The sequence below is a fragment of the Oratosquilla oratoria genome, chromosome 37 (assembly GCF_046742065.1).
Source record: "Oratosquilla oratoria isolate Oo_2021 chromosome 37, ASM4674206v1, whole genome shotgun sequence".
Lineage (NCBI taxonomy): Eukaryota > Metazoa > Arthropoda > Malacostraca > Stomatopoda > Squillidae > Oratosquilla > Oratosquilla oratoria.
The window spans coordinates 43,852,992-43,880,267 of NC_134813.1; the positions used below are offsets into that span (position 1 = coordinate 43,852,992).

Here is a 27,276-nt window from a genome sequence, read left to right on the forward strand (position 1 = left end):
ACTCCTTTTTTGTAAATTTTTGTCAAAATATTCCATTTCTCTTCCACTGATGTTTCTTCTTTGTATATTTCTTCCCAGTTTTCTTGTTGGAAGAATTCTCTTATTTTATCAAAGTTTGTTTTTTCATACATCATTCTTCCTTTTCTATATTGTTCATTTCTTTTCATATATTTTTCTTCATTAAGTTCCAGTTCAATCAATATGTGGTCACTTTTACCTATTGGTGTTTTATATTCAATCTTGTCCACTATTCTAGGTTCAGATGTAATTATTAAGTCCAGTCTCGATGGTTCTTCTTCATTTCTATACCTAGTGTTCTCTTGTATCCATTGTGTCATTGAATGGTCAGTAATCATCTCAAGTAGAGCATTTCCCCATGAGTCATCACCACTCTTTACTGTCATTTCTTCCCAGCAGATTTCTTTGCAATTAAAGTCGCCCATCATAACTATTCTTCCTCCGTCTTCCATTATTTTAGTTAATGCTATCTTTGTGTCCTCTAACATACTTTTATGTTCACTCTCCTCCCATGAGGCTGTTTTCGGAGGCACATAATTGATCACAAATTTTCTGCTCTTCTTATCTCGGTCTTCCACTTCTATCATAATCATCTCTACTGTATTCTTTCCATATATGACACCTTTCACGTTTATATCCTTCTTAGTCAGGAACATAACTCCACCCCCTTGTTTTTTCTCTCTGTTTCTAATCCAATAATTGTATGCATCATGTCCTACACTGTTAGGTGGTAGTGGGCCTTTTAATTTTGTTTCTACAATTCCCATTATGTCCGGTTCTTTTTCTTTCAAATAATCATTCAGTTCATTCAATCCTGTTATCAATCCGTCTATATTTGTGTAAGACGCTCTTAGTTTTCTGCCACTTCCATTGTGTTCTCTGTTTCCCTTATGTTTTTCTTTAGTATGTCGAACTGCTTTATTTTCATGTTCACTACTCTCCAATAGAATCTCTCTTTCTCTGACTCCGTTCTTTCCTCGTTTTTTGCCTTAGCTTCAAGTCTTTTCTGCTTTTCTGCCTCTCTTTCCTCCTTATTCATTTCTCTTTTTATCCATACCTTTTTATATTGATCATTTGTTGCTAGTTTCTCTGTTTTGGATAGAATTTTCTCTGCCGTTGTTTGTGACCTGAATTTAATCTTAATTGGTCTGGTCTTATCTGTACTATATTTTCCGAGTCTGAATTTTTCCTCAATTTCCTTTATAATTTCTGGTTCATCTTCCTGGACTAATTTTAATAAACTGCTTACTCTTTCATTTTCCTCCTTGATTCTTGCAGTTCTATCTGGGTTATGTTTCTCTTCCATTCCTAATATAATTATACATTTCTTTTTGTCAGCTAATTCTCTTACTATATTCTCCTTCTGTCTCATCACTTTAATAACTGAGTCTTCATTATGTTCTTTCAATTGCTGTTTGACTATGTCAGTGAATGAAACCTTATTCCCTTCTTGGGTTGTTCTCCAATTTTTAGCTTCTTTAGCTATTGTCTCTCTGTTTTCATTACTATTCTTCAATTTCTCATTCTCCTCCTTTACATTTCCTAACTGTCTTTTTAGGTCCTCTATTTCTTCAGTTAAGTTTCTGTTTGCCTTCTCTAGTTGTTCCAACCTTTCAATTCTCTGGAAAATGGAGTCAACATTACCTAACTTACGTTCCAAGTCCTCGATCACCTTATCAACTCTCTCCTCTAGTCTTATCAGTCGGGGGGGGGGGGTTGTGTCCCCCCCACCCTCTTTAAATCGTTGGAACATATTCTCGTCACTTTCTACTGTATTGCTCCTCTCTATACTTCTAATCTTTACATTTTTATTAGACATTTCATCATCGCTCAGTCTTTTGTTTACCTTTCGCTTGTCTGGCTGGGCCAAGTCTACTCCCTCCTCATTTCCTTCCATTTCCCTCAGTAATCCCTCCCCTTTTCCTCTTTCCCTACTTTCCCACTACTCCACGAGCAATTTCCCCCCCACCCTGTAAAAACACTAGGCACTTCTCTTTGCGTTGGGATCCACAGACTTCAGTTTTCTTCAGAACGTCATCCAAGCCGTCCATTCGCTGAAGTATTTACCTAGTTGTACCTAGTTGTATTTTACGGGAAGGGGAGCTATGCTCGTGAGGTCCCGTCTTCATATCTCATTTTATCTAAACTATTTTTAAATTCATGTATTGTTTTTGCACACACCACTTTCTCATCTAACTTGTTCCAACTGTCTATTGCTCTGTGAGGAAAGCTGTTCTTTTTCAAATCTCTTCTATAGTTGTCTTTTTTTATTTTCTTTCCGTGTCCTCTTGTATTTCTGTCATCCCATTTTATCAGATTCTCTCTATCAGTAATTTCTATGCCTTTCATGATTCTGTAAATAGCTATCAAATCTCCTCTCTCTCTTCTTTGCTCTAGTGTCTGTAGTTTAAGTTTTTGTAGTCTCTCTTCATATGATAGTTTTGAGAATGTTGGTGCCAGTTTAGTAATTGCTCTTTGTATTCTTTCAAGTTTTTTTATACATTTTTTTGTACTTGGTGACCATATCGTTGCTGCATATTCCAATCTTGGTCTTATCAGGGTGATTAGGATTTTCCTCACCATTTCTTCATCCAGGTATGTAAATGCCACTTTGATTGTTCTTATTAAATTATAAGTTTCTCCAAAAATCTTATTTATATGTTTCTCAGGTGACATATTATTCATAACAATGACTCCCAGGTCCTTCTCATTTTCTACTTTTTTTATTCCTTCTTTTCCCAAATTATATGATCCTGTTATTCTGTTTTTGCTTTTTCCAAATTCCATTATACTACACTTTTTTGTATTGAACTCCATCTCCCACTTCCTACTCCATTCTTGTACTTTATTTAGATCTCTCTGTAGTGATTCACAATCCTCTTCAGTTTTCACTCTTTTCAGTAATTTTGCATCATCTGCAAAGAAGCTCATATAGCTTTCAATTCCTTCATCCATATCATTAATATATATAGCAAACATTATTGGGGCCAGAACTGTTCCCTGCGGGACACCGCTTATTACTTCATTCCATTTTGAGTGCTGATCTCTTATCACTACTCTCATTTTTCTTTCTTGCAAAAAGTCTTCCATCCAATTTAGCAATTTACCTTGTATTCCTCCTTCATATTCTAATTTCTTAAGCAACTTCTTATGTGGTACTTTGTCAAAAGCTTTTTTTAGGTCTAGAAATGCACAATCAGCCCATCCATCTCTTTCTTGTATTATATCTATTAGTCTTGAATAGAAACATATTAAATTGGTGACGCATGATCGTCCTTGTCTGAATCCAAATTGCCTTGGATTTAGTACGTTGTTTTTTTCCAAGTATTTTACCCATCTACTTTTGATAATTCTTTCACATATTTTTGCTATTGTACTTGTTAGAGAGACTGGTCTATAGTTGGTAGGTTCTTCTTTATTTCCTCCTTTATATATAGGTACTATATTTGCTTTTTTCCAATCTTCTGGAACTTTTCCTTCTTTTAAGGAACTGCTTATTATGCTATGTATTTTGTCTGCCAGTTCATTCCTACATTCTTTCAGAATCCAGTTTGCTATTTCATCTGGCCCATGCGATTTTCTGACATCAAAATTACCCAAGTGTGTCAATATTTCATTCTTCGTTACTTCTATTTCTTCCATAGGGGGGACTTTTTCCTTCCACTCAATCTCTTCAGGTTGTATATTTTCCCTTGTAAACACTGATTTAAAATGTTTGTTCATAATTTCTGCCATTTCCATTTCCTCAGTGTATTCAACTCCTCCTTGTCTTAATTTCTCCAAGTCTTGTTTGTTTTTCAGTTTATTGTTTACAAATCTGTAGAATAGTTTTGGTTGATCTTTACACTTTTCTATAACATCTTTTTCATATTTTTTTTTTCCTCTCTGCACTTTTGTACATATTCATTTCTATAACCAGTATATATTTTCCATTTTTCAGGTCTTCTGTCTTTTTTCCATCTGGTCCAAGCTTTGTCTCTTTTGTCTTTTAACTCCCTACAACTTTTGTTGTACCAGCATTTTACATATTCTTTTTCTTGTTTTTGTCTTGGGACATACTTTTCCACTCCTTCTTTGTAAATTTTTGTCAAAATATTCCATTTCTCTTCCACTGATGTTTCTTCTTTGTATATTTCTTCCCAGTTTTCTTGTTGGAAGAATTCTCTTATTTTATCAAAGTTTGTTTTTTCATACATCATTCTTCCTTTTCTATATTGTTCATTTCTTTTCATATATTTTTCTTCATTAAGTTCCAGTTCAATCAATATGTGGTCACTTTTACCTATTGGTGTTTTATATTCAATCTTGTCCACTATTCTAGGTTCAGATGTAATTATTAAGTCCAGTCTCGATGGTTCTTCTTCATTTCTATACCTAGTGTTCTCTTGTATCCATTGTGTCATTGAATGGTCAGTAATCATCTCAAGTAGAGCATTTCCCCATGAGTCATCACCACTCTTTACTGTCATTTCTTCCCAGCAGATTTCTTTGCAATTAAAGTCGCCCATCATAACTATTCTTCCTCCGTCTTCCATTATTTTAGTTAATGCTATCTTTGTGTCCTCTAACATACTTTTATGTTCACTCTCCTCCCATGAGGCTGTTTTCGGAGGCACATAATTGATCACAAATTTTTCTGCTCTTCTTATCTCGGTCTTCCACTTCTATCATAATCATCTCTACTGTATTCTTTCCATATATGACACCTTTCACGTTTATATCCTTCTTAGTCAGGAACATAACTCCACCCCCTTGTTTTTTCTCTCTGTTTCTAATCCAATAATTGTATGCATCATGTCCTACACTGTTAGGTGGTAGTGGGCCTTTTAATTTTGTTTCTACAATTCCCATTATGTCCGGTTCTTTTTCTTTCAAATAATCATTCAGTTCATTCAATCCTGTTATCAATCCGTCTATATTTGTGTAAGACGCTCTTAGTTTTCTGCCACTTCCATTGTGTTCTCTGTTTCCCTTATGTTTTTCTTTAGTATGTCGAACTGCTTTATTTTCATGTTCACTACTCTCCAATAGAATCTCTCTTTCTCTGACTCCGTTCTTTCCTCGTTTTTTGCCTTAGCTTCAAGTCTTTTCTGCTTTTCTGCCTCTCTTTCCTCCTTATTCATTTCTCTTTTTATCCATACCTTTTTATATTGATCATTTGTTGCTAGTTTCTCTGTTTTGGATAGAATTTTCTCTGCCGTTGTTTGTGACCTGAATTTAATCTTAATTGGTCTGGTCTTATCTGTACTATATTTTCCGAGTCTGAATTTTTCCTCAATTTCCTTTATAATTTCTGGTTCATCTTCCTGGACTAATTTTAATAAACTGCTTACTCTTTCATTTTCCTCCTTGATTCTTGCAGTTCTATCTGGGTTATGTTTCTCTTCCATTCCTAATATAATTATACATTTCTTTTTGTCAGCTAATTCTCTTACTATATTCTCCTTCTGTCTCATCACTTTAATAACTGAGTCTTCATTATGTTCTTTCAATTGCTGTTTGACTATGTCAGTGAATGAAACCTTATTCCCTTCTTGGGTTGTTCTCCAATTTTTAGCTTCTTTAGCTATTGTCTCTCTGTTTTCATTACTATTCTTCAATTTCTCATTCTCCTCCTTTACATTTCCTAACTGTCTTTTTAGGTCCTCTATTTCTTCAGTTAAGTTTCTGTTTGCCTTCTCTAGTTGTTCCAACCTTTCAATTCTCTGGAAAATGGAGTCAACATTACCTAACTTACGTTCCAAGTCCTCGATCACCTTATCAACTCTCTCCTCTAGTCTTATCAGTCGGGGGGGGGGGTTTGTGTCCCCCCCACCCTCTTTAAATCGTTGGAACATATTCTCGTCACTTTCTACTGTATTGCTCCTCTCTATACTTCTAATCTTTACATTTTTATTAGACATTTCATCATCGCTCAGTCTTTTGTTTACCTTTCGCTTGTCTGGCTGGGCCAAGTCTACTCCCTCCTCATTTCCTTCCATTTCCCTCAGTAATCCCTCCCCTTTTCCTCTTTCCCTACTTTCCCACTACTCCACGAGCAATTTCCCCCCCACCCTGTAAAAACACTAGGCACTTCTCTTTGCGTTGGGATCCACAGACTTCAGTTTTCTTCAGAACGTCATCCAAGCCGTCCATTCGCTGAAGTGTGTGTGTGTGTGTGTGTATATATATTTATATACATATATATGTATATATATATATATATATATATATATATTTGTATATATATATATGTATATAAATATATATATATATATATATATATATATATATACACAATATTTTACAAAATCTTTAACATGGTGACATACTATATGGGTTGAGATCAGTTGATATTGCTTGCATGTTGTAGGAGGGAACTAATAGGGATAGAGGGGATGGAGCTAGTAACCTTGCCTCTGGAAAAGATAAATAGTTAATTGTATTATATAGGACCCATATGGAGAATTCACTATATAGGTTTTATGAAATCATCCCTTTATGGACTTTAGTAGTACCCTTATAGATCAGTCATACAGCATTCTCTTATGCCAGAACCTAATCTCCATTCAAAGAGTAATTCAAAGTTCCTTTTAATCTTTACTATGCCTCCTTCCTGATACCCTCCTTAAACCTCACCTTGTATGCTCATAAGACTCTCTTCATTTTTTTTTAGCATCCTGTGATAGGGGACAGGAATACTATAACTATGCTCCAGTACATGTAATAAAAGGCAGTTAAATGAAGTGAATCAAAGCAACTAGGAATTCCCCTTTTTAGGAGCAATGGATTGACTGATAATGCAGGTCCATGATGTTGCCTATGTTTAGTTGGGACAAAATCCATGAAGTATGCCACCTAGTTATAGTACTTAAGATCAGTTCTCACTTGAACACCATTCAAAAATAATGGAGGAGCCTCCTGGCTCAAATAAATTAATTTTTTCTCTAATAAAGGGAAAAAAGCATTTTGTTGTCTATTGGATTTCATGGCAGTTGATTAATAACTATACATTCTCTATACAATGCATTTGAACTGAGAAGGCACTAGTAAGAAACACTGACATTTTTTAATATTTCCAGGGTCGTGAGGGTATGCCTGGTGCTCCTGGACCCCAAGGCTTCAAGGGTGACCTTGGGCCAAATGGTTTGGATGGTTTGCCTGGACGGAAAGGCCTGAAGGGTGAGCAGGGCTTCCCAGGGCGTGATGGACGCAAAGGAGACAAAGGTCCACCTGGACCTTCTGTTGTAAGTTATTAACATGTTTCATAGGACTTAAAAAGAATCAGTTTCACAATGATGATTTTCATAGTAACAGATGACCTGATCAAAGTTGCCTCTCTAGACTTGTATTAATTCTTCAGGGTGGTCCTGAGGGTCCTCCAGGTCCACCTGGACCTAGAGGCCTTCCTGGTCCCAAAGGTCGTGATGGAATAGATGGTAACCCTGGAAGAAGTGGGCCCCCTGGACCTAAAGGTGGGCCAGGACAGCCTGGAAATCCTGGCAGAGAGGGACTGCCAGGACGCAAAGGCGAAAAGGGTGACGGCGGTTTGGCAGGTTTGTTATTTCTAGTTTTTTATTGCTATAGTCACATTCTTACCAATTTAGTACATAATTTGCTCTTTTTGATAAATTTATTATAATCTTGAATGACCAAAGAAAATTATGAAATGGAGGCATCTGTATGTGATGCCACTGCTCCGAGAGGCAGAGGTGACCATCCTCTGGGAACAAATCCTCTCAATCATTTCTCATTCTATGGACTAGCACAACTTACAGACTAAGCCTAATATTTTGACCAAGATATCAATGGGTTTGGACAGTGGCTGTTGCTAGCTTTCCAAATGCAGCAGGGGTCCTGTAAAGAGCAACCTAAAGATACAAATTTCTCTCTCTCTTTCTCCTTCTCTCTGTCTCATTTGTTTTGTTTATGGTTCAACAGGTTTCCCTGGAAATCGTGGTCCGGCTGGTTTGCCAGGTGAGCGTGGTTTGCCAGGACAGGCAGGTGTCAAAGGAGACAAAGGATTTGCCATTAATGTAAGCACCCATTCAAGGACTGTGTGATGTTTTAACACTTTACCACAATTTACTGCTTAATAAGGGACCAATGACAAACACTTTATTGTGGTCCAGCAAGATGGACATAGGAGCTACCCAGTTTCAAAACCCATCAACCTCCTCACCTCCATCAGGAGGTCCCTTGAGGGGCTGAAACTCAGTTTCCAGATTGGCCCCAAAACAAAAGCATAAAAACCACTCCCACCCATTCCATCCCCACATACCCCACTCCCACTCACCCCCATCCTCCCTCTTTTTCTTGGCTCCTTCTGAATGATGGGTCATCCCTGTATCCTACCCACAGCCCTGGATCAGAAGCAATGTTGCAAGACGCAGCACATCCACAGCAAGGCTGCTTCATTAAATTGGTGACCCCCCTTCTCCGTCCCCTCATGCAGAAATGGAGAAGACAGATAGAAATCTCTTTGGGCTGCACCAACTTATTTTTCATACATACTCCCTCACCCCCCATCCCCCACCCACCCCCCTCATGCATCACAACATCATCTATACACATCCATTCTCTATTCACTCCTATCTTCTGTCTTCTCCTGTCCTTCCTCAACAGACATTCACCTCTCTCCCAATGCCCCTTTTACCCCATCCAACCATCTCATCCTTGGTTGCCCTGCTATGTTCACTCCTTCCACCTCTGCCTTCCACATCTCTTTTACTAATCTTTCTTCACTCATTCTTTCATGTGTCCAAACCATCCCAATACTCTTTTATCAACACTGTCTCCTAACTCCCTTTCCACCCCCATTCTCATTTTTCACTCTATCCCCTATCATACTTCTCAGGCAACTCATCTCAAACACATTCAAGCTCCTGCTCTCTTATGTTCCATGTTTCTGCCCCAATACTCCAAAATTTCTTCCCAGAGAGGTCTATGGGAAGGCTCTAGGACCATTGTCAGCTACTATGGAGCTGTGGATTTTCTATTCAGTGAAACTCAAGGGAACAATTATTGGGAGGGAGGGGTGGTGAATGGGAGTGGAGTATGTGGGGATCTAATGGGTGGGAGTGGAGTATGTGGGCATGTAATGGGTGGGAGTGGAGTTATACCTTTGACTTTGGCTACCTCCCTTGTAAAGGGGAAAAAGCTGTTGGTATATGTATTACTGTTGAACAAACTTATCGGACAAGAGCCAGAACAAGTGTACAAGTCATTAATAGCAGTGGAAGGATTGGGTTAGTTTCGACTTTTACCATGTGGGGGTTTTCCTTAGCTGAACATGAGGCTAACACCCAGAACAAATGTGCAAGTCATGAATAAGAGTGAAAGAATATAAGAATGAAAAAAAATTATAATTTAATTAATACATAAATATACCAATGGCTTTTTCTGTCCTTACAAGGGAGGTAGCCAAAGTTAAAGGCATAAATCCACTCCCATCCATTTCATCCCCACATACTCCACTCCCATTCACCAACCCTCCTTCTCTCTTTTCTTGGCTCCTCCTGGATGACAGGTCATCCCTGCATCCTGCCCACTGCCCTGGATCAGAAGCAATGTAGCAAGACACAGCACATCCACAGCAAAGCTGTTTCATTTAATCGGCAATTCCCCCTCTCTATCCCCACATACAGAAAAAGAGAAGATAGGGAGAAGTCCCTTCAGGGTGTGTCAAAATATCATTCACACATACTCCCTCATCCTCCATACCCCACCCAAACCCATGTATCACAGCATCATCCATACATAACCATTCTCCACTCACCCCCATCTTCACTCTTCTCCCTTCCTTCCTCAACAGACATTCCCCTCTTTCCCAATGCCCTTTTTATCCCACCCATCCATCTCATCCTAAGTCGTCCCTTGTAAGGTAAGGTAACTTTAAGTAGAATGATATGATAATTGAAATTGTTTGAATTAGAGATTTCAACTGAAATAAATGATAAATATATAGCTCAGCTAAAGTTACTTACTGGGTCTGAAGAGGAGTTTCACTTAAAGAGACACTGAAAAAGTGAACAAGAGGAAGTGTAATAATAGGAAAGAAGGCATGAGTGTTTTGGAAAAGTGTTAATGAGTTCAGGAAGTAAGGAGTAGGTTAATTTCTAATTAAAGATTCTTGGTAAGAGTGAAATATAAGTAGAAAAGGAGGAGGAACCGGTTTTGGAAGGAGTGCTGGTGTGGAGCTATGGTGTCGTCCTGGCAAGTGTATTAGATGAACTTGTAGGTATAAGTTCTGGGGACCAACTGTTCAGAAACAAGGGGTAACTTTGCTTTGCAAACTGGTTCAGACACTTCAGCACATAGTTCAAAATGTCCCCAATAACTAATAAGCAATTTACTTAATTATTGATATAAGTAGATTTGCCAACATTTAAGATTAGATTTATCAATTGCCTCACAAGTAAGTTATGTAAGGTTTGCTTTAAGTATTATCAAATCAATAAATTAATTGATTGATTAAGCTTTGGTGCATATTGGATCTGAGCAAAGATCAAAATGAATCTTCGGTAGAAAAAAGAGAACTTGTAGTTCAGAATTAGTTAGTACTATTAAGATATTTAAACAATTATCATAGATTAATATGTAGTGCCATATCTTGTTACGTATAGTATGAGGATATATTTGACTATAAAAGAAATAATAATTATATCTAGATGATGTTACATGATCAGTAAATCAATTGTTGCCTCGAGTTTTGCTGACTGGAAACCCGGAGCTCTGCAGCTACTGGCAGTGGTCCTTGGGTCTTCTTGTGAATCTCTGAGAAGAAATTTTAGATTGATGTCTGCATCATATTTGTGTGAGACTGTTTCTGTCACCATCCAAAAGTAGTTGAAGGGGGATAGTTACCAACTGTCAGCTCTCCTGGTTTTGAAAAGCGAAGAAAACACAGCTGATAGAGATCTTCGAAGACCAGGTCATCTTTTTGAGGTTGTGATGGGTAGTAAGAAGCTGGTGCTTTCTGATGTTCTTGCAGGACCACTTCATGCAAGTATCCATCATTACTCCTGTCACATGATTTTTGTAGAAAATTAAATGGCTCTTCCATTCCAGGGTCAGCCTGGTCAAGATGGTACTCCAGGTCGTGATGGAACTCCTGGTTCACGAGGTCCACCAGGGCCCCAAGGATCCCCTGGAATCCCAGGTGACAGTATGCTAGGGCTACCAGGAGTACCTGGTACAGCTGGAGAAAAGGGTGGCAAAGGCGTGGCTGGTATCCCTGGACGTGATGGTCTGCCAGGTAAGCCTTGATACTGGTGTCATAGAGTTTCCATCAGCAGTAACAGAGCAGGCTTGTTTGGTATTCTGGGTGGACTTTTTTTTCAGTACCATTAAGAACATACTGTGATGTGGTCATGCACAATATGTCAGTCAATGTTAACACTATGCTGCTTGAGTGTTGTTTTTATATTAATTTACATGATTTCCTTTTTACTAAATTGAAAGTTCCATAAGTTATGTGCACAGTCCATAGGTCACATATTGTCTGAAAGCATACTGCTGCAAAACCTACATGATCTGCTTTGGTGATTTGGTATTTCATTGGAATTAAAGATTTCACGACTCAATTTCTTCTAACTTAACTAGTTTTGAGTTTTCCATACCAGTCTTGTATATTCTACCACTGCTTGATTGAGAAATGTTTCACAAATGTCACTGTTACAAATGTTCGTGTACATCCCTCATGCCAACCCCCTCCCAAGGCAGTGCTGAGCAACTACTCTCATTAGTTTGCCACAGGCCCTCAGCAATTTAATTTATCCTAGCTGCAATTAGAATTTCCCAGCTTTTGGTGAACACACAAAAATTGTCACATCATTGATATTATTATCTTACAGAGATCCTTTGATTAGGGATAGGAGGGTTTTAAGAGGTAATGAAAACAATTTAAGAAAGGCTAAAGTATGTGAAGGAATACAGTCTTCCCATACAGATATATACAAAGGGCAGCAACCAAACTAGTCCCCAGTCTGCCAGATAAACCATATGAGGAAACACTAAAAGTATTGGGTCTATCAACTTTGAAAAATCAAAGAGAAAGAGGTGACATAATTACAGTGTTCAGGTAATTAAAAGGTGTTGTGCATGCAACAGGTGATTGAAACATGGTGAGCGACGATTGGCGCCTTTATTGTGGGTTATACATACATGGAGCACTATGTGCTCACAGTATGACAGACGGGTATAGACTGACGTGAGGGCAAACGTCGCTCGCTACGCAGAGCGAGACGATGCCACGCCTAGTACACATATGAATAAGGCCTTGTCGGCCGTAACAAAGGGTCCTTGTACTGGAAGCGTCACTGCTGGTCGGGGCACGCTACAGCACTACGGGGCCGTGCTAATATTCTATGCTAGGGCACTTTAAAGCACTACATCACACCTCCCCTCCCCCACACCGCGCTCGCAGGTCCATCGTGAGAGGTATGCCTCTTCGTGAGTCGAGGTGAGCGGCGGGGGGCGGAGTTGGGGGCTCAGCGCACGAGGATGGCAGGTCCTCCACCAAGGGATGGGACGCTACGAGACGGCATCTTCGGAGGCTTGTGGGTGCTTCCGTAGGGCGGCAGGGACGACGATGCGCTGGTCGTACAGCGCCAGTTCCCTGTCGGCGGATAGGGTGGCCCGGAGGTTTCAGTACGGAGGGACGGAGTTGGGTAGGGTTAGGCAGTCGGACGGGAACCCGGAGGACACACAGGTGGCCGTAGGCGGGGTTTATCCCTGCCGCGGCTCGTAGTCTTTAGAGTGTCTTGTCGGCGTTGGCGGCGGGCGACGAGTCATCCCCACGAAGCGCCGGCGGTGCCGGTGACGGCTCTCCTGACGTGAGGATGGGGACGAGCGGACGATGGTCCGTCATCAACGAGAAGTGGGACAATCCAAACGGATATGGTTTGCATTTGGATGTGGCCCAAGTGACAGCAAGCATATCCAGTGATAGTGGAGTATCGTGTTTCGGTGTCCGTCAGAATCCGCGAGCCACATTGGACAAAACGTAAGTGCCCCTGGCAGTGGTCATGGAAGAGGGCATATCCAATGTTGTAGAGACGCGACGCATCCGTCTGCAGTATCACTGGCAGAGCGGGGTCGAAGGGCGCCAGCACGGGCGGCAACGACAGAGCTCGCCGTACGACAGGCGTGATGGTACCTTGTTGTACCATTGAGTCAAGTCCTTCCTTCACTTAAACCTGAAATGCGAACGACATCGGTCTGGGCGTGTGGGCGGCGAGGGGCGTCACCTCGACTTGCAGGTGGATTCTCATGGAGGGTGGGTGGGAAGAGACCCACCATCTTTCCTAGGGAGGCAATGCGAGGGTCATCCTTGGAGACCAGTACGTCGATAAATTCCCTTACGAAGTAGTCAGGAGCGGCCGCCGGTGAGCTGTCAATGGGTAATGTTAGCTCGGCGCACCTGTTCGTGTATGTCACCGCCAGGACAGGCTCTAGGAAGTCGGGTGGGACTATGGCCAAGCCAAAGGAGAGGAGGGGTGTTCAGACCTCCCCGTGAATCCGTATGACGGCGTTGTAGTCCTTGTCTCTGAGCGTCAAGGTAGCCCGCAAGCGTTCGTTGCGGGGGGCATGTGAGATATGCCGGCCACGTACGTCGGCGCCGAGAGCGGCGGCTGTAAGTGGGTCTTTGATATCGCCGACAGGCCTAGGTGCCGAGTGCCTATCACCGTGATGTCCGAACCTGTGTCAGGCAGCATAGGGATGCGTATGCCGACAGGGGGCGGAGGACAATCAGCCGGAAGCGTCCCGTTGCGGGGGACTTGTGAGATGTCGGCTACGTACGTCGGCGCCGAGAGCGGCGGCTAAGGGCTCTTGATATCCCCAACCTGCCTAGGTGCCGAGTACCTATCACCGTGATGCCCGCACCTGTTTCAGGCAGCATACGGATGCGTATGCCGATAGGTAGCGGAGGGGCGATCAGGGTCGTCAGGCACCTGACGGCAGGTGCCAGTCTTCCCGGAGGAGGGTGCGGGGGTGCATGCGCTTGGCGTGGAGTTCTTTGCATGCCGACATGGCGCATGTGTGTGGGTTCTCCTTGACGTCCAAAACTGTCACCATCAATGCCTCGTGTGAGCGGCAATTGGTCGCTACCTCCTGTAGTGACGTAATTGAAGCGAGAGAGTAAAAGCGTTGTACCAGATCCTAGGCTGGGTGGGCGTGGATTGCGTGAGTCAGCTGGGCTCCGTACGGGGTTGCGTTCGCGGCGGGTAGGGCGAAGCGGTAGGATGAAAGGCCCCTTTGTTCGCACCAATACGTGTCCACGAAGGCGTGTCACACAATCACACCTTATTTCACGGTCCAGAATGCACACTGTTGCCGACATTGCACTCAGGGTCCAGCATGTACACTGTTGCCTATTCGTCTAGTTCCATTGGTGCTTCGTTCACGTGCGACCCATTTACGTACACGCCACCGATTTGGGTATCATCTCATGTTTCACTGTTGCAAGCTGCAAGCAATTGCAAGCATCCTACTCTCTGCGCCATGTGTTTGCAACATGTTAGTGAAACGCAGGGAGATACGATTGACGCCTTTATTGTGGATTATGCGTACATGGAACGCTATGTGCTCACAGTATAACAGACAGGTATAGACTGGCGTGAGGGCTAACGTCGCTCGCTACGCAGAGCGAGACGATGCCACGCCTAGTACACATATGAATAAGGCCTTGTCAGCCGTAACAAAGGGTCCTTGTACTGGAAGCGTCACTGTTGGTCGGGGCATGCTACAACACTACGGGGTCCTGCTAGTATCCTATGCCAGGGCACTTTAAAGGAGATGGTGATGTTGATGGAGGAGAGGAACCTACAGGTGATGGGAATTAGTGAGTCCAGACTTAGAGGACACGGAAATCAGGTACTGCATAAAGACTACACACTGTTTTATGGCAGGAGAGAGAATGAATCCAGACATGGAGTTGACATCCTCTTGATACCTGTTTTGGGAAATAGAGTTGAAGGAGTTACCTATATAAATTATAGAATGTTTGTACTAACACTAAACATCAGGAGATAGAAATTAACTATAATTCAGGTATACGCACCACAGCAAGGAAAACCCCTACAAGAAAAGCTTGAATTTTACCACTCCAAGATAAAATTGACAACGTGATGGTGCAAACAAGACTCGTGCTTATGGGTGATCTAAATGGACACATTGGATCAGATAGAAGGAATCTAGAGCAAGTTATAGGTGGTTTTTGCTTAGGGGATAGAAATGAAGAGGGGGAATTGCTTCTGGATTTCTGCCTAAGAAACACCCTAGCGATTATGAACATCTTTTTGAAACATAAAGAAGCCCATAAATAGACCTGGTACTGCTGGGACAGGCAAACACAGTGTTACCAGGATAAGCCTAAATTGATTTCTTTATTACAAATTACAAAAATGTTCAAGGACGTAAAGGTCTTACCATCTGTAACACTGGACTCAGTCCACAGATTATTAATTGTAAAGTATACCCTGAAACGACCGCCACTTAATAAACCACTGCATAAAATCAGATATAAAACAGAGAAATTTACAAATGCCAGCATCAAAGACTAATTTAACAAAGCAGTGAGATCTAGGATACCAACAGAAAATATACCCCTGGGAATAGTTGAAGAAGAACGTGTCCAACTTTAAGACAAACATCAAAGAAGTTGCAGAGGAAATACTCACTTCCAAACACACAGGGAAAAGTTGGAAAGAGACACCATGGTGGAATGGAGAAATGAGGAAACTCGACAAGAACACGTAATCCTTAGAAATGAGGCAGAAAGTACTAAAAGAAAGGAAAAGAGGGAAAAATGGGAGAAACTTGCAGAAGATCAGGAGGCTGACCTAGAGGGGACAAGAAAATAAATCTATAATGTTGCAAATTAATACAGAAAGGGGAAGAGACGCACCATCGAATCTATGAAGGATAAACAAAGAACATTGCTTACGGTCCAGTGGAGGTTGCCCAGCGATGGTGGGAGTACTATGACGAACTATTAAATGTGAATGAAGATGAACAACAGGAGTTTTCAAAAGTTGAAGAAGAGGCAGACAACGAAAATCAGAAAAATGGAAACAATATTACAAGAGAAGTCGAACAGGCTATCAAGAACATGAAAAAGTTTAAATCTTCTGCTACAGATCAAATCCCAGTGGAATTAACAAAGTATGGGGGCCCAGCTTTGATCACTTGGCTGCACAGAGTAATACAGGCCACCTGGGAAGAGCAAACAATACCATCAGAATGGATAAAAGCCCTGATCTGCCCCATTTTTAAGAAAGGAGACAGTCATGCTTGTGAAAGTTACCAAGGAATCTCGCTCCTATGTCACTCGTTGAAGATCTATGAAAGAATCGTCAAAAAAGGTTGCAGGCAGATGTTGAAGAGAAACTAAATGAGGCGCAATTTGGATTTAGACCAAATAGGAGCGCCATTGATCCCATCTTCATCTTAATAACGTTTACTGAGAAGAGCTGGGAGTGGAACAAGCCCCTATTTGTAGCTTTCATTGATTTAACAAAAGCCTTTGATAGAGTGCCCTGTGGAAAGCTGTGGTAAGTATTAGCAGACCCTTATAAAGTAAACAAAAAGCCGAGGGAAAATGTCAAGGCAATGTACAACACATGTAAAAGTTCTGTAGTGACACAAGAGGGATGTGAGAATTAGTTTGAGGTGGTATATGGCATTAGACTGGGTAGCGTCCTTTCACCTTTGCTCTTCATCATTTTGATGGACTCTGTTATCAGAAGAGTTGGTGGAACCTGTGAAATGAATGTGTATGCCGACAACATTAGTACGGCATCCTGAAGTGTGGTTGAGTTACAAGATGAAACCCTGAAATGGAATGTTGCCTTAAAAGAACATGGCATGAGAATCAACCCGACAAAAAGTGAAGTACTGGCTATCAGTAGACAAACATTTGAATGCCATGTCAGTCTGGATAATACTCCACTCCCTCAGGTGTCATCCCATGAATATCTGGGGATGGAAGTGAACAACAAAGGTGAGATTGAGGATGAAATAACATCAAAGATAAAGAAATGTGGCGCAAACACAACCCTCTTCTACCCGCTTTTCAAAGACACATACCATCAAGAGTTAAAGTTGTCTTGTACACTACCATTCTATGTCCTATACTTCTGTATGGATCAGAAAATTGGTCTACCACAACAAAAACCAGAAGTAGAATACAAGCAACAGAAATGCATATTCTCAGATTGACTTATGGAGTTACACGGCGGGATAGGGTTAGGAACACCACAATCTGGAAAGCTCTTGGCATAGAACCTATCACTGAATTCATTGAAAGATCACAACTACGATGGTACAGTCGTAAAAAGAGCCTCAAGATGAAGGAGTACACAGGATTTTGCAGTGGCGCCCAGAGTGCCCAAGGCCATTCAAAAGACCACGGAAAAGATGGACAGATAATATTGACGAGGCTCTTAGATGAAGATGAACATCAAGGGATGAAGTGGAGGAGAACTGAGACTATTAGGAGCGTGCATTGTGGCAAGGCTTGGTGTCAACAGGATGAAAATCCTAACAATGCGGATGGTACATTACAGTACGTAAACCAAGTTGGAATTGTAGGTGAATCTGAGGCTATATGTGGTGGAGAATCTTCCACCACACATGGTCTATGGGTAAAGAAACTCCTGCCCTCTTCTAATTTACAGTAGCTCGGTTGCTAGCGTCTTGGCTTCGTGATTATGCACGCACGGGTCAGGGTTCGAATCCCTTGGCAGAGCTTCTAAAATGTTCAATATTTGTATAGAGGTCATGGGAAACTACCAGGTAAAATCTTAACTACTTTAATAGTAAACATTAATAAACAAAATAAATATTAGACCTGAGCTGCTACTGAATAAGGAGAAGGGGCGAGGGAGAAAGAAATAAAGGCTAACAATCTTCTAAGACTATTGAAAAAGGATCTACAGAACTGAAACAGCTACAAGGTTATCACTAGACAAAGGAACTTTCTTGATGTTATTCCACTGGTCCACTGCTCTGTTGCAACTGCTGGAATGGCTAACTGCCATGACTATGCAATCTTCATTAACTGTTCAGCTGCTACAAGTTTCATGAGGTTTGTCCAGGATAACTTTACTACTAAAGAAATTCTAAGGAGAAAAAAGGGGTAAGGAGGACTTATGAGGTCTCATGCCATACTGGTTCTTCAATTGCTACACTTAGTGGCTACTACTGCATCAACTGCTGCAACTGGATTATGTAATTACCAAGAAAAGACCACCCACTTAAACAGAATTGGTGTGTGTGGGAGAGGAAGAGATGCCTGTAAGAAAATGAAAATATAGTAATGTATAAAAGTCGACTATTGCCAATAAGTGTATTTTAGGGCAATTCTAAGGGCAATGATCATGGCACAGGAGGAATAGGCAGGAAACATGGGCAGCAATGCCTGCATCATAATCAACCAGAAGTGGAGAAAATGGTAGGAGGCACAGCGGTAGAGAAAAGTAGAAAAACTACAAATGACCTGTTACACAGCACTAACAACTTAAATAAGTGAGGCAAAGAGCACCATCTGCAATCAATTTGTAGTTTGGAGGCATGGACTGCAAATTAATTTAGGTAATAACTCAACAAAAGTAAGTAATTTTTTGTGCATAAACAGAAGATAAGAGGAATATAAATTGAAAATGGAAGGAAAGCGAACTTTGTTTACTCTCGAATGACCTTACAGGTTGAAACAAAAGGATGCCATGCAGGCCTCTAAGTGTGTAGGTATCGACTATGTAATGCTTTTCTGCTGACTTAATCCATATATACATACATATATACCTACATATACCAAAGGCATTTCCTTCTTACAAGGGAGGTAGCCAAAAAACAAAGGCAGAAAATCCACTCCCACCCATTCCATCTCCACATACTCCACTCCCATCTACCCCCCTCCCTCCCTCTTATCTTGGCTCCTCCTGGATGAGAGGTCATCCCTGCATCTCACTTACTGCCCTGGGTAAGAAGCAATGTCATAAGACACAGCTCATCCACAGCAAGGCTGCTTCATTAAATCAGTGACTTCCCCTCTCCATCCTCTCATGCAGAAATGGAGAAGATGGGGAGAAGTCCCTTCGGGCTGCATAAATTTATTTTTCATACATACTCCCTCATCCCCCATTCCCCCATCCACTCCCCCTCATGCATCACAGCAGCATCCATACACAACCATTTTCCATTCACTCCTATCTTCTGTCCTCTCCCATCCCTCCTCAACAGGCATTCCCCTCTTTCTCAATGCCCCTTTTACCCATCCATCCTTCCCATTCTTGGTCGTCTCCTCATGTTCATTCCTTCCACCTCTGCCTTCCACACCTCTTTTACTAATCTTTCTTCACTCATTCTTTCCATGTGTCCAAACCATCCCACTACTCTGGCAGAAAAGTGTGATGTTTTCATCACACTAGGTATGATAAACTGGAAAGTAGGAAACAGGATCCCACAAGCATCACTCCTTTCCTGTATACTACAATTAGTTAAATACAGTTAGGTAAATAGAAGTAATATTAGTTAAATACAGATAAAACTAGGTAAATTATGTAACATTGGGTAAATGCAGGTAAAATTAGGTAAATACATTTAGTTACACACCAAAGTAATTTCCTACTTATAAAAGGATGGCCAACTCAAAACACATACCCACATCATAAACAAATAAAACTGCTTGCTTACACTAGTAGTGTAAGCAAGCAGTTGCAAGCTCATAGCAATTCCCCTCATTTTCTCAGTTGAGAAGATAAATGGGTATTGAAAAATGTGTGTGGTGCTGATAGTTGGTTATTGTACTTCAGTATAGATAGAAATATTCAGTTTTATGAAGAGAAAGTTGACATAATTTTTGCAAGGCTGCAATTCTCTGTTGTTTTCACTTCCAGTTATCTATACTTTGAACTTTTAGGTCGTGATGGTGCTAAGGGAGATGCTGGTCTCCAATGTGAGTGTGAGGGCTGTGAGAAGGGTGAACCAGGTCTACCAGGTCCTGAAGGGCTTCCAGGACTGCAGGGATCCCGTGGACAACCAGGAAGCATTGGCTATCCAGGAGAACGTGGTGAAGATGGGCCACCAGGACCCCCTGGACTCCCAGGACTTGAGGTACTGTATTCATCATGTAAATTTGTATGTCTTGTTATTGTTTACCCAATTATACATTTTTAATTTTTTATCTAAGGATGAACATTAATGATTACAACTTTATTAGGGCCCCTCTGGTAATCCTGGAAGACCTGGCCCTAAGGGTGATAAATGTGACCCCACTTTTGTTCCCCCTGGTCCACGTGGAGAAAAGGGTGATAGGGGAATACCTGGACCCAAGGGTCAAATTGGACCTCAAGGACTGCGGGGTGCAGGAGGTATTAATGGAAAGCCTGGGCAAACAGGTGCACCAGGAGAAAAGGGAGATCCAGGATTTCCAGGTAATTAACTGATACTCAGTTTTATCATAATTTTGCTACAGTAATTGACAAGCTCATTTTTCTAGGTTATTAAGAGTGACATCTCTCCTTATATATAACAAAAATCTTAGTTTCTCTAGAAACTTATAATGAAATTACCCAGTAATGATACACTTATACTATCAGGATTATAACATGCTATAGTGAAAATCACATTACACAGTAAGCTCATTTTTATCAAGCACCTGCCCCCTTTCACCAACACAAGTTTGACACATAAGGAAAGCAAAATTCAGGGGACTTTTTCCACAAGATGAATACAGAGTGCAGGATCCCCATTTCCCTCTCTCCATCCCACTTAGTCACTTTCTACAACAAGAGTGTTGAATACCTGGAACAATTTAGATAAAGAAACAGTGTGTGCAAACACTATTCAAGATTTTAAGAAAAAAATTAATGCTGAAAGATACAAAGACGGGTCACCACGAGCATAGCTCCCTTCCCATATAATACAACTAGGTAAAACTAGTTGGCCGAAGAGTAATAGGCATAAGAACATAGTGACAGCATCCTCTCCCCCTGCCACCATCACCACAGTAATTCATCTTTTTCTGTCTACAACTCTCACACATATTCAACCTTCACATTCCTTTGGTAATCATGTCCATAGAACTTATTCTGTTTGGTATACAGTAATCCCTCCTATATATTCTTCCAGAATTGAAAATTTAGTACTAGAGTGGCAAAGTGAAAACTGAGGGGGGGTAGGAATTAATTTTCACATGTATACCTAAACCCCTGTGGCTCAGTTAGTTTAGATATGGGAGAGATAACTGGATTTCTCAAGAGTTTACCCCATCATCGTATTACAAACACATGGAACCTCCCTCACGTATTCATGCTAACCAGAATTAAATGAATGTGTTTAGGACCTCTAATGCATGAAATGTTTAATATTCAACAGTAGTGTGTATGTTTACAGTGTAAATTAAAGATTTTAAAGATGTTCTTTTATTCAGGTACAAATGGTCGGGTTGGACGTGATGGATCAGATGGTTTACAAGGGAAAAATATAGAAGGTGAGAAAGGAAACAATGGTCCCCGAGGGCTTCCTGGAGCAAGGGGTGAAAAAGGAAAGCAGGGAGAGAAAGGTGCAGATGCAAGTTTTCTAACATTGCCCCCCAATGTCATCAAGGGATCTAAAGGAGACAGAGGAAATACTGGACCACCTGGTATTAAGGGATCACAAGGCCCACCTGGATATGAGGTAAAATTGTGGAATCAAGCATTAGCCATAGCTGTTCTCTTTTGTTGTAGTGCCTTTTGTATTTAAACTATATTCAAGGAGGAAACTGACAAGAAGTTATGCATACTCATCAATCAGTTCATTGCCCTGGTTCTCTCTTGGATGAGATCTGCAATCCTACACTCAAATTATGAATATAGGGTCCCCAGTAAGTAACACAAGGTTCACACTGCTGAACAAGTTGAGCAAAGGATTTAAAGAAATTCAGAAGAGAAAACATTTCCAAGACATATAAGAGTCAGAAGAACCTTCCAGATAAATCAACTTATTGTTGAGGAAGTGTCAATATATTAGCCAAAAACAGACACAGTTGCCATAGAAGACACAGAATATGTAATTTTACACCAGTGCTCAACATTGATGCAGCACACAACAGTAAAGTTTATTATTAAGAGAATGATCTGTGGGTCAACCATTTTTGGGTATCTTTGGGCTGGAGATCTACCGTACAAGGAATAAAGACAGTAGAGTGATTGATTAGTATTCATGTTATTACTGTATTTTTCTCTTCTTTTTAATTGAGATCCAACATTTATTCTCAGGGCTTGCCTGGTCTAAAAGGTGCACAAGGTCCTCCTGGATTCCCTGGACCTCAAGGTCAGCCAGGCCCTCCTGGTGACAAGGGAGATGTGGGTCCCATGGGCTTCCCAGGTGAAGATGGAACTTCAGGACAACCTGGTATTCCAGGAAGACCAGGATCAAAAGGTGAAGCTGTATTCAGAACTTTAATGAGTGATTTTATTTTGCTGATTCATCAAAGTATTAAAGTGTTTATCATTCAGCAAGTGGAGGATTGATGTCAATATCAGTAATTTTGTTTTGAGTTTTGTAAGCTAGTGACTTTTCCTTCCACACAGGAGAATTGCCTTAGAAACCAAAGCTGGGATAAATGTAAACAAACTAAGCTTAGTTTATCACAATCAAGAGATCACAATCACCTTGGCAGCTGATCAATCTCAGCCATGACTCAGACTACCTTAACCTCACACACCAAGAATACAAAATATTTAGTGCACTGTGCTTAACTTGAGCTGTTAAGTAGTTATGAAAATGGAAAGTTTCTACTATTCATCACAGCTCATTCAGATTTATAAAAACTTTCAAACAGTAAAACTTATACAACTCCACTCATGCGCTGTACCAAATATACAACAGTCCAATACATAGCCTTTTTAATATTTTCATAACTATTAAAATTATTATGTATTGAGTGTGGTATTTTCCTATATGCATAAATCAAAACTTGTAATTTTATTAATAATGCAATTCTTTATCAAGACAAGTAATTTATATTAGTTATCTAGGGTAGGAAATGATCCAATTGATGGAGTGGTTGGGAAATGTGGAGTTCCAGGAAAGAATCGTAGTGGAGAGTTGATGGTGGAAATGTGTCTAGAAAGAGAGCTGGTGATAGCAAATACAGTGTTTCGAAAGAAAGTCAAGCATAAGTACACATGGGAGAGGGTGGTGGAGGGAAGGGTGGTAGATAGAGCGTTAATGGATTATGTAGTGGTAAATAGGATTATGATAGGAAGAGTTAAGGATGTACATTTACCTAGTTGTATTTTGCGGGAAGGGGAGCCATGCTCGTGGTGTCCCGCCATTGTATCTTGCAGTGTCTAGTTTGCTTTTAAACTTATGAATGGTTTTTGCGCATACTATTTCATTATTCAGTTTGTTCCAAGTGTCCAAAACTCTATGTGGAAAACTGTTTTTCTTCAGTTCTCTTCTATAGCTATGTTTTTTTATTTTCTTTCCATGTCCTCTTGTGTTTCTCTTGTCCCAGTTAAGTAAGTCCTCTCTATCAAGTATCTCTGTGCCTTTCATGATTCTGTAGATCATCAGTAGGTCACCTCTCTCTCTTCTTTGCTCCAGTATCGCTAACTCCAGTTTAGCCAATCTCTCCTCGTATGATAGGTTTGCAAGTGCAGGTGCCATTTTTGTAGCTGCTCTTTGGATTCTTTCTATTTTCCTTATATTCTTTTTGGTACTGGGGGACCACAATGTCGCCGCATACTATAATCTAGGCCTTATCAATGTAACCAATATTTTTTTTATCATGTCTTTGTCCAAGTATGCAAATGCCACTTTTATTGATCTTAGCAAGTTGTAAGTCTCCCCGACAATTTTGTTAATCTGTTTATCATAGGACAAGTCGTTCATGATGATTACTCCCAAATCTTTTTCGGATCCTACTTTCTTTACTTCCTTGGTTCCAATTATATATTTTCCTGATATTCTGTTTTTGCTTTTTCCAAACTCCATTATGCTACACTTCTTAGTATTAAAGTCCACTTCCCATTTCTGACTCCAGTTCCATACCCTATTCAGGTCTTCTTGCAGTGCTTCACAGTCCTTATCAGTTTCTACTTTCCTTAACAGTTTGGCGTTGTCAGCAAAGAAGCTCATTTAACAGTTCACGTCCTCGTCCATGTCATTCATATAGATAGCAAACATTATTGGTGCCAGTACAGATCCTTGCAGTACTCCACTGATCACCTCTTTCCAATCTGAATATTTTTCTCTGAGCACTGCTCTCATCTTTCTACCAGTCAGGAAGTCCTCCATCCATTTTAGTAGGTTCCCTTGTATTCCCATGTGCTAAGGGGAGAGAGTGGGGGAATATCAGATCATTTTTTGGTGGAAGGTAAGTTGAGAGTGGAGGATAGATGGAGAAAGAAGAAAGGGGCAAAAGGTAGGGAGGTGCTTAGAGTGAACTCTTTAAATGAAAAGGAAAAGGAGGAGTACAAGAAGAAGCTGAAGGAGGAGTGGGAGGGAGTGAAGGATAGAGCAGAGCTAGGTGTGGAGGAGGAATGGGGATGGTTGAAGGAGGGAGTCACAAAGTGTGCAAAGATGGTGTGTGGAACAAGGACAGGAGGAAATAGAAGGAAGGGTAGTGAATGGTGGGATGAGGAAAAAAAGAAGGTTGTAGAAGAGAAGAAGCGAGCTTTCACAGTTTGGTTACAAAATAGGACAAGGGAATCATATGAGAGGTACAAAGAAAAGAAAAGATAAGTAAAGCAAAAGGTAAAGGAGGCAAAGAGGAGAGTAGATGTGAAATGGGGTAAGATTATGACAGAAAATTTTGAAAGTGATAAAAAGATGTTTTGGAAAGAAATTAAGAGGAAGAAGAGGCAAATAAAGTAGAGAAGAAAAGGTAAAAGGTGCAGATGGAGAGATGATAATGGAAGAGAAGGCAGTAAGGGGAAGATGGGCAGAATATTTTAGGGAGTTGCTTAATGTGAAGGAGGATAGGGAGGAAAAGATAGCTGCAGTGGGAAATGCTAAGAAAATGATTGTGATGAGTGAGGAAAATTGAGGAGAAATAAGGAAGGATGAAGTGAAGGCAGTTGTTAAGATGATGAAAGCAGGGAAGGGACCTGGTCTGGATGGATGCTATGCAGAATGTCTAAAAAAAGGAGGTACAGTGATGGTGGACTGGCTGGTGAGGTTATTTAATGTATGTTGGAGAGAGGGTAGAGTGCTGGCAGACTGGAGGAGTGCCTGTATAGTTCCACTTTACAAGGGAAAAGGGGACAAGTGTGAATGTAGTAGTTTCAGAGGGATTAGCTTATTAAGTATAGTTGGGAAGGCTTATGGGAGGATTGAGAGGATTAGGAGAGGAACAGAAGGAGTAATTGGTGAGGAACAGTGTGGATTTAGGATGGGTAGAGGTTGTGTAGATCAGATTTTTGTGGTAAGACAGATAGATGAGAAAGCTATAGGAAAGGGGAAGGATGTTTTTTGGGCTTTTATGGATCTGGAAAAGGCTTACAACAGGGTAGACAGAAAGGCACTGTGGGAGGTTATGCAGATATATGGGATAGGAGGAAAGCTTCTTGGAACTGTCAAGAGTTTTTATGAGAGTAGTAGAGCTTGTGTCAGGATTAGAAATGGAGAGAATGAGTGGTTCGAGGTAAAGGTGGGACTTCATCAAGGATGCATTATGTCACCCTGGCTGTTCAACTTATACATGGATGGGATAGTGCGAGAGGTAAATGCAAGGGTAGTGGGTCAGGGATTGGAGATGGTTAAAGAAAATGGAGAAAAGTGGGAGGTGAGCCAGCTGTTGTTTGCAGATGACACTGCACCTGTGGCAGGATCAGAGGAGGGATTGAGGAAGTTGGTGACAGAGTTTGGGAGAGTATGTGATGGAAGAAAGCTGAAGATAAATGTGGGTAAAAGTAAGGTGATGAGATGTACAAGGGGTGAAAGTGGCAGTAGACTGGAAGTGAGCATTAAGGGAGAGCGACTGGAGGAAGTGGATAGTTTTAGATACTTGGGCGCAAATGTGGCAGGAAAAGGTGGAGTGAAGGTGGAGGTAGAATGTAGATTGAGAGAAGTGAGTAAATGCCTTGGTGGATTAAAGAGTGTAATGAGGAATAGACATTTGGGAATGGATGCTAAGAGGAGACTGTATGAAGGAGTGATTGTGCCAACAGCACTGTATGGGGCAGAAACATGGAACATAAGAGAGGAAGAGAGAAGGAGTTTGAATGTGTTTGAGATGAGGTGTCTGAGAAGTATGATGGGGGTTACTAGGATAGATAGAGTGAGAAATGAGGAAGTGAGGAGGAGAACAGGGATGAAAAGGGAGTTGGGAGATAGGGTTGATGAAAGAGTATTAGGATGATTTGGACACATGGAAAGAATGAGTGAAGAAAGACTAGTAAAAGAGGTATGGAAGGCAGATGTGGAGAGAGTGAACATGAGGGGACGTCCTAGGATGAGGTGGATGGATGGGGAGAAGGGGGCTTTGGGGAAGAGAGGAATGTCTGTTGAGGAAGGACAGGAGAGGACAGAAGACAGGGGTGAATGGAGAATGGTTGTATATGGATGATGTGGTGATGCATGAGGTGGAATGGGTGGGGGGATGGGGGGTGAGGTAGTATGTGTGAGCAAAATTTGACGCAGCCCGAAGGGATTTCTCCCTGTCTTCTCCTTTTATGCATGGGGGGACAGAGAGGGGGGGTCGCCGATTTAATGAAGTGGCCTTGCTGTGGATGTTCTGTGTCTTGCGACACTGCTTCTGACCCAGGGCAGTGGACAAGGTGCAGGGATGACCCATCATCCAAAAGGTGCTAAGATAAGAGGGAGGGTGGAGGGGTGTGGAGTGTATTCAGGGATGGAATGGGTGGGAATGATTTTATGCCTTTTCCTTTTTGGCTACCTCCCTTGTAAGGGGGAAAAAGCCTTGGTATATGTATGTATGTATCTCAAATTCATCATAGAAGTCAAGTGAAGGTAACACAAAAATAGACAGTTGTTTCCTTCCATCTTGGCTGCCTCATGTACATGGCCAAGATGGATATACATTTAATCAATGAATCCAGTTCTCTGCTGAATGATTATTACATGACTTCTGTTGGTCCTGAAAAGCAGTTAATTCAGAACATCTCCAGAAACATGGGGTACCAGAAAATTAGTGGTGAACCTATACTACTTCCATTTTTATTAAGATAGTTCTCAGAGCTCCTAGGGTAAAAGGAAGCTGACACAAAATTCTTTTCTGTGTTTATAAAAACAGAACACGCAACAGAAGCACCATTGGGTAGG

At 41.1% G+C, this 27,276-nt stretch overlaps 1 protein-coding gene across 4 annotated transcripts in view; it reads left to right on the forward strand.

Moving 5' to 3' along the window:
* Window positions 1-27,276, forward strand: part of Col4a1 (Collagen type IV alpha 1) — a 367,458-nt gene that overhangs the window by 305,517 nt on the left and 34,665 nt on the right. For all 4 annotated transcript variants that reach the window (XM_076175657.1, XM_076175659.1, XM_076175658.1 and 1 more), the window contains 8 exons: window positions 7,080-7,244; window positions 7,361-7,553; window positions 7,939-8,033; window positions 11,068-11,254; window positions 19,922-20,115; window positions 20,222-20,435; window positions 21,434-21,681; window positions 22,263-22,425. In XM_076175657.1, the coding sequence (XP_076031772.1) occupies window positions 7,080-7,244; window positions 7,361-7,553; window positions 7,939-8,033; window positions 11,068-11,254; window positions 19,922-20,115; window positions 20,222-20,435; window positions 21,434-21,681; window positions 22,263-22,425 (1,459 nt within the window). The remainder of the gene's footprint in view (window positions 1-7,079; window positions 7,245-7,360; window positions 7,554-7,938; window positions 8,034-11,067; window positions 11,255-19,921; window positions 20,116-20,221; window positions 20,436-21,433; window positions 21,682-22,262; window positions 22,426-27,276) is intronic.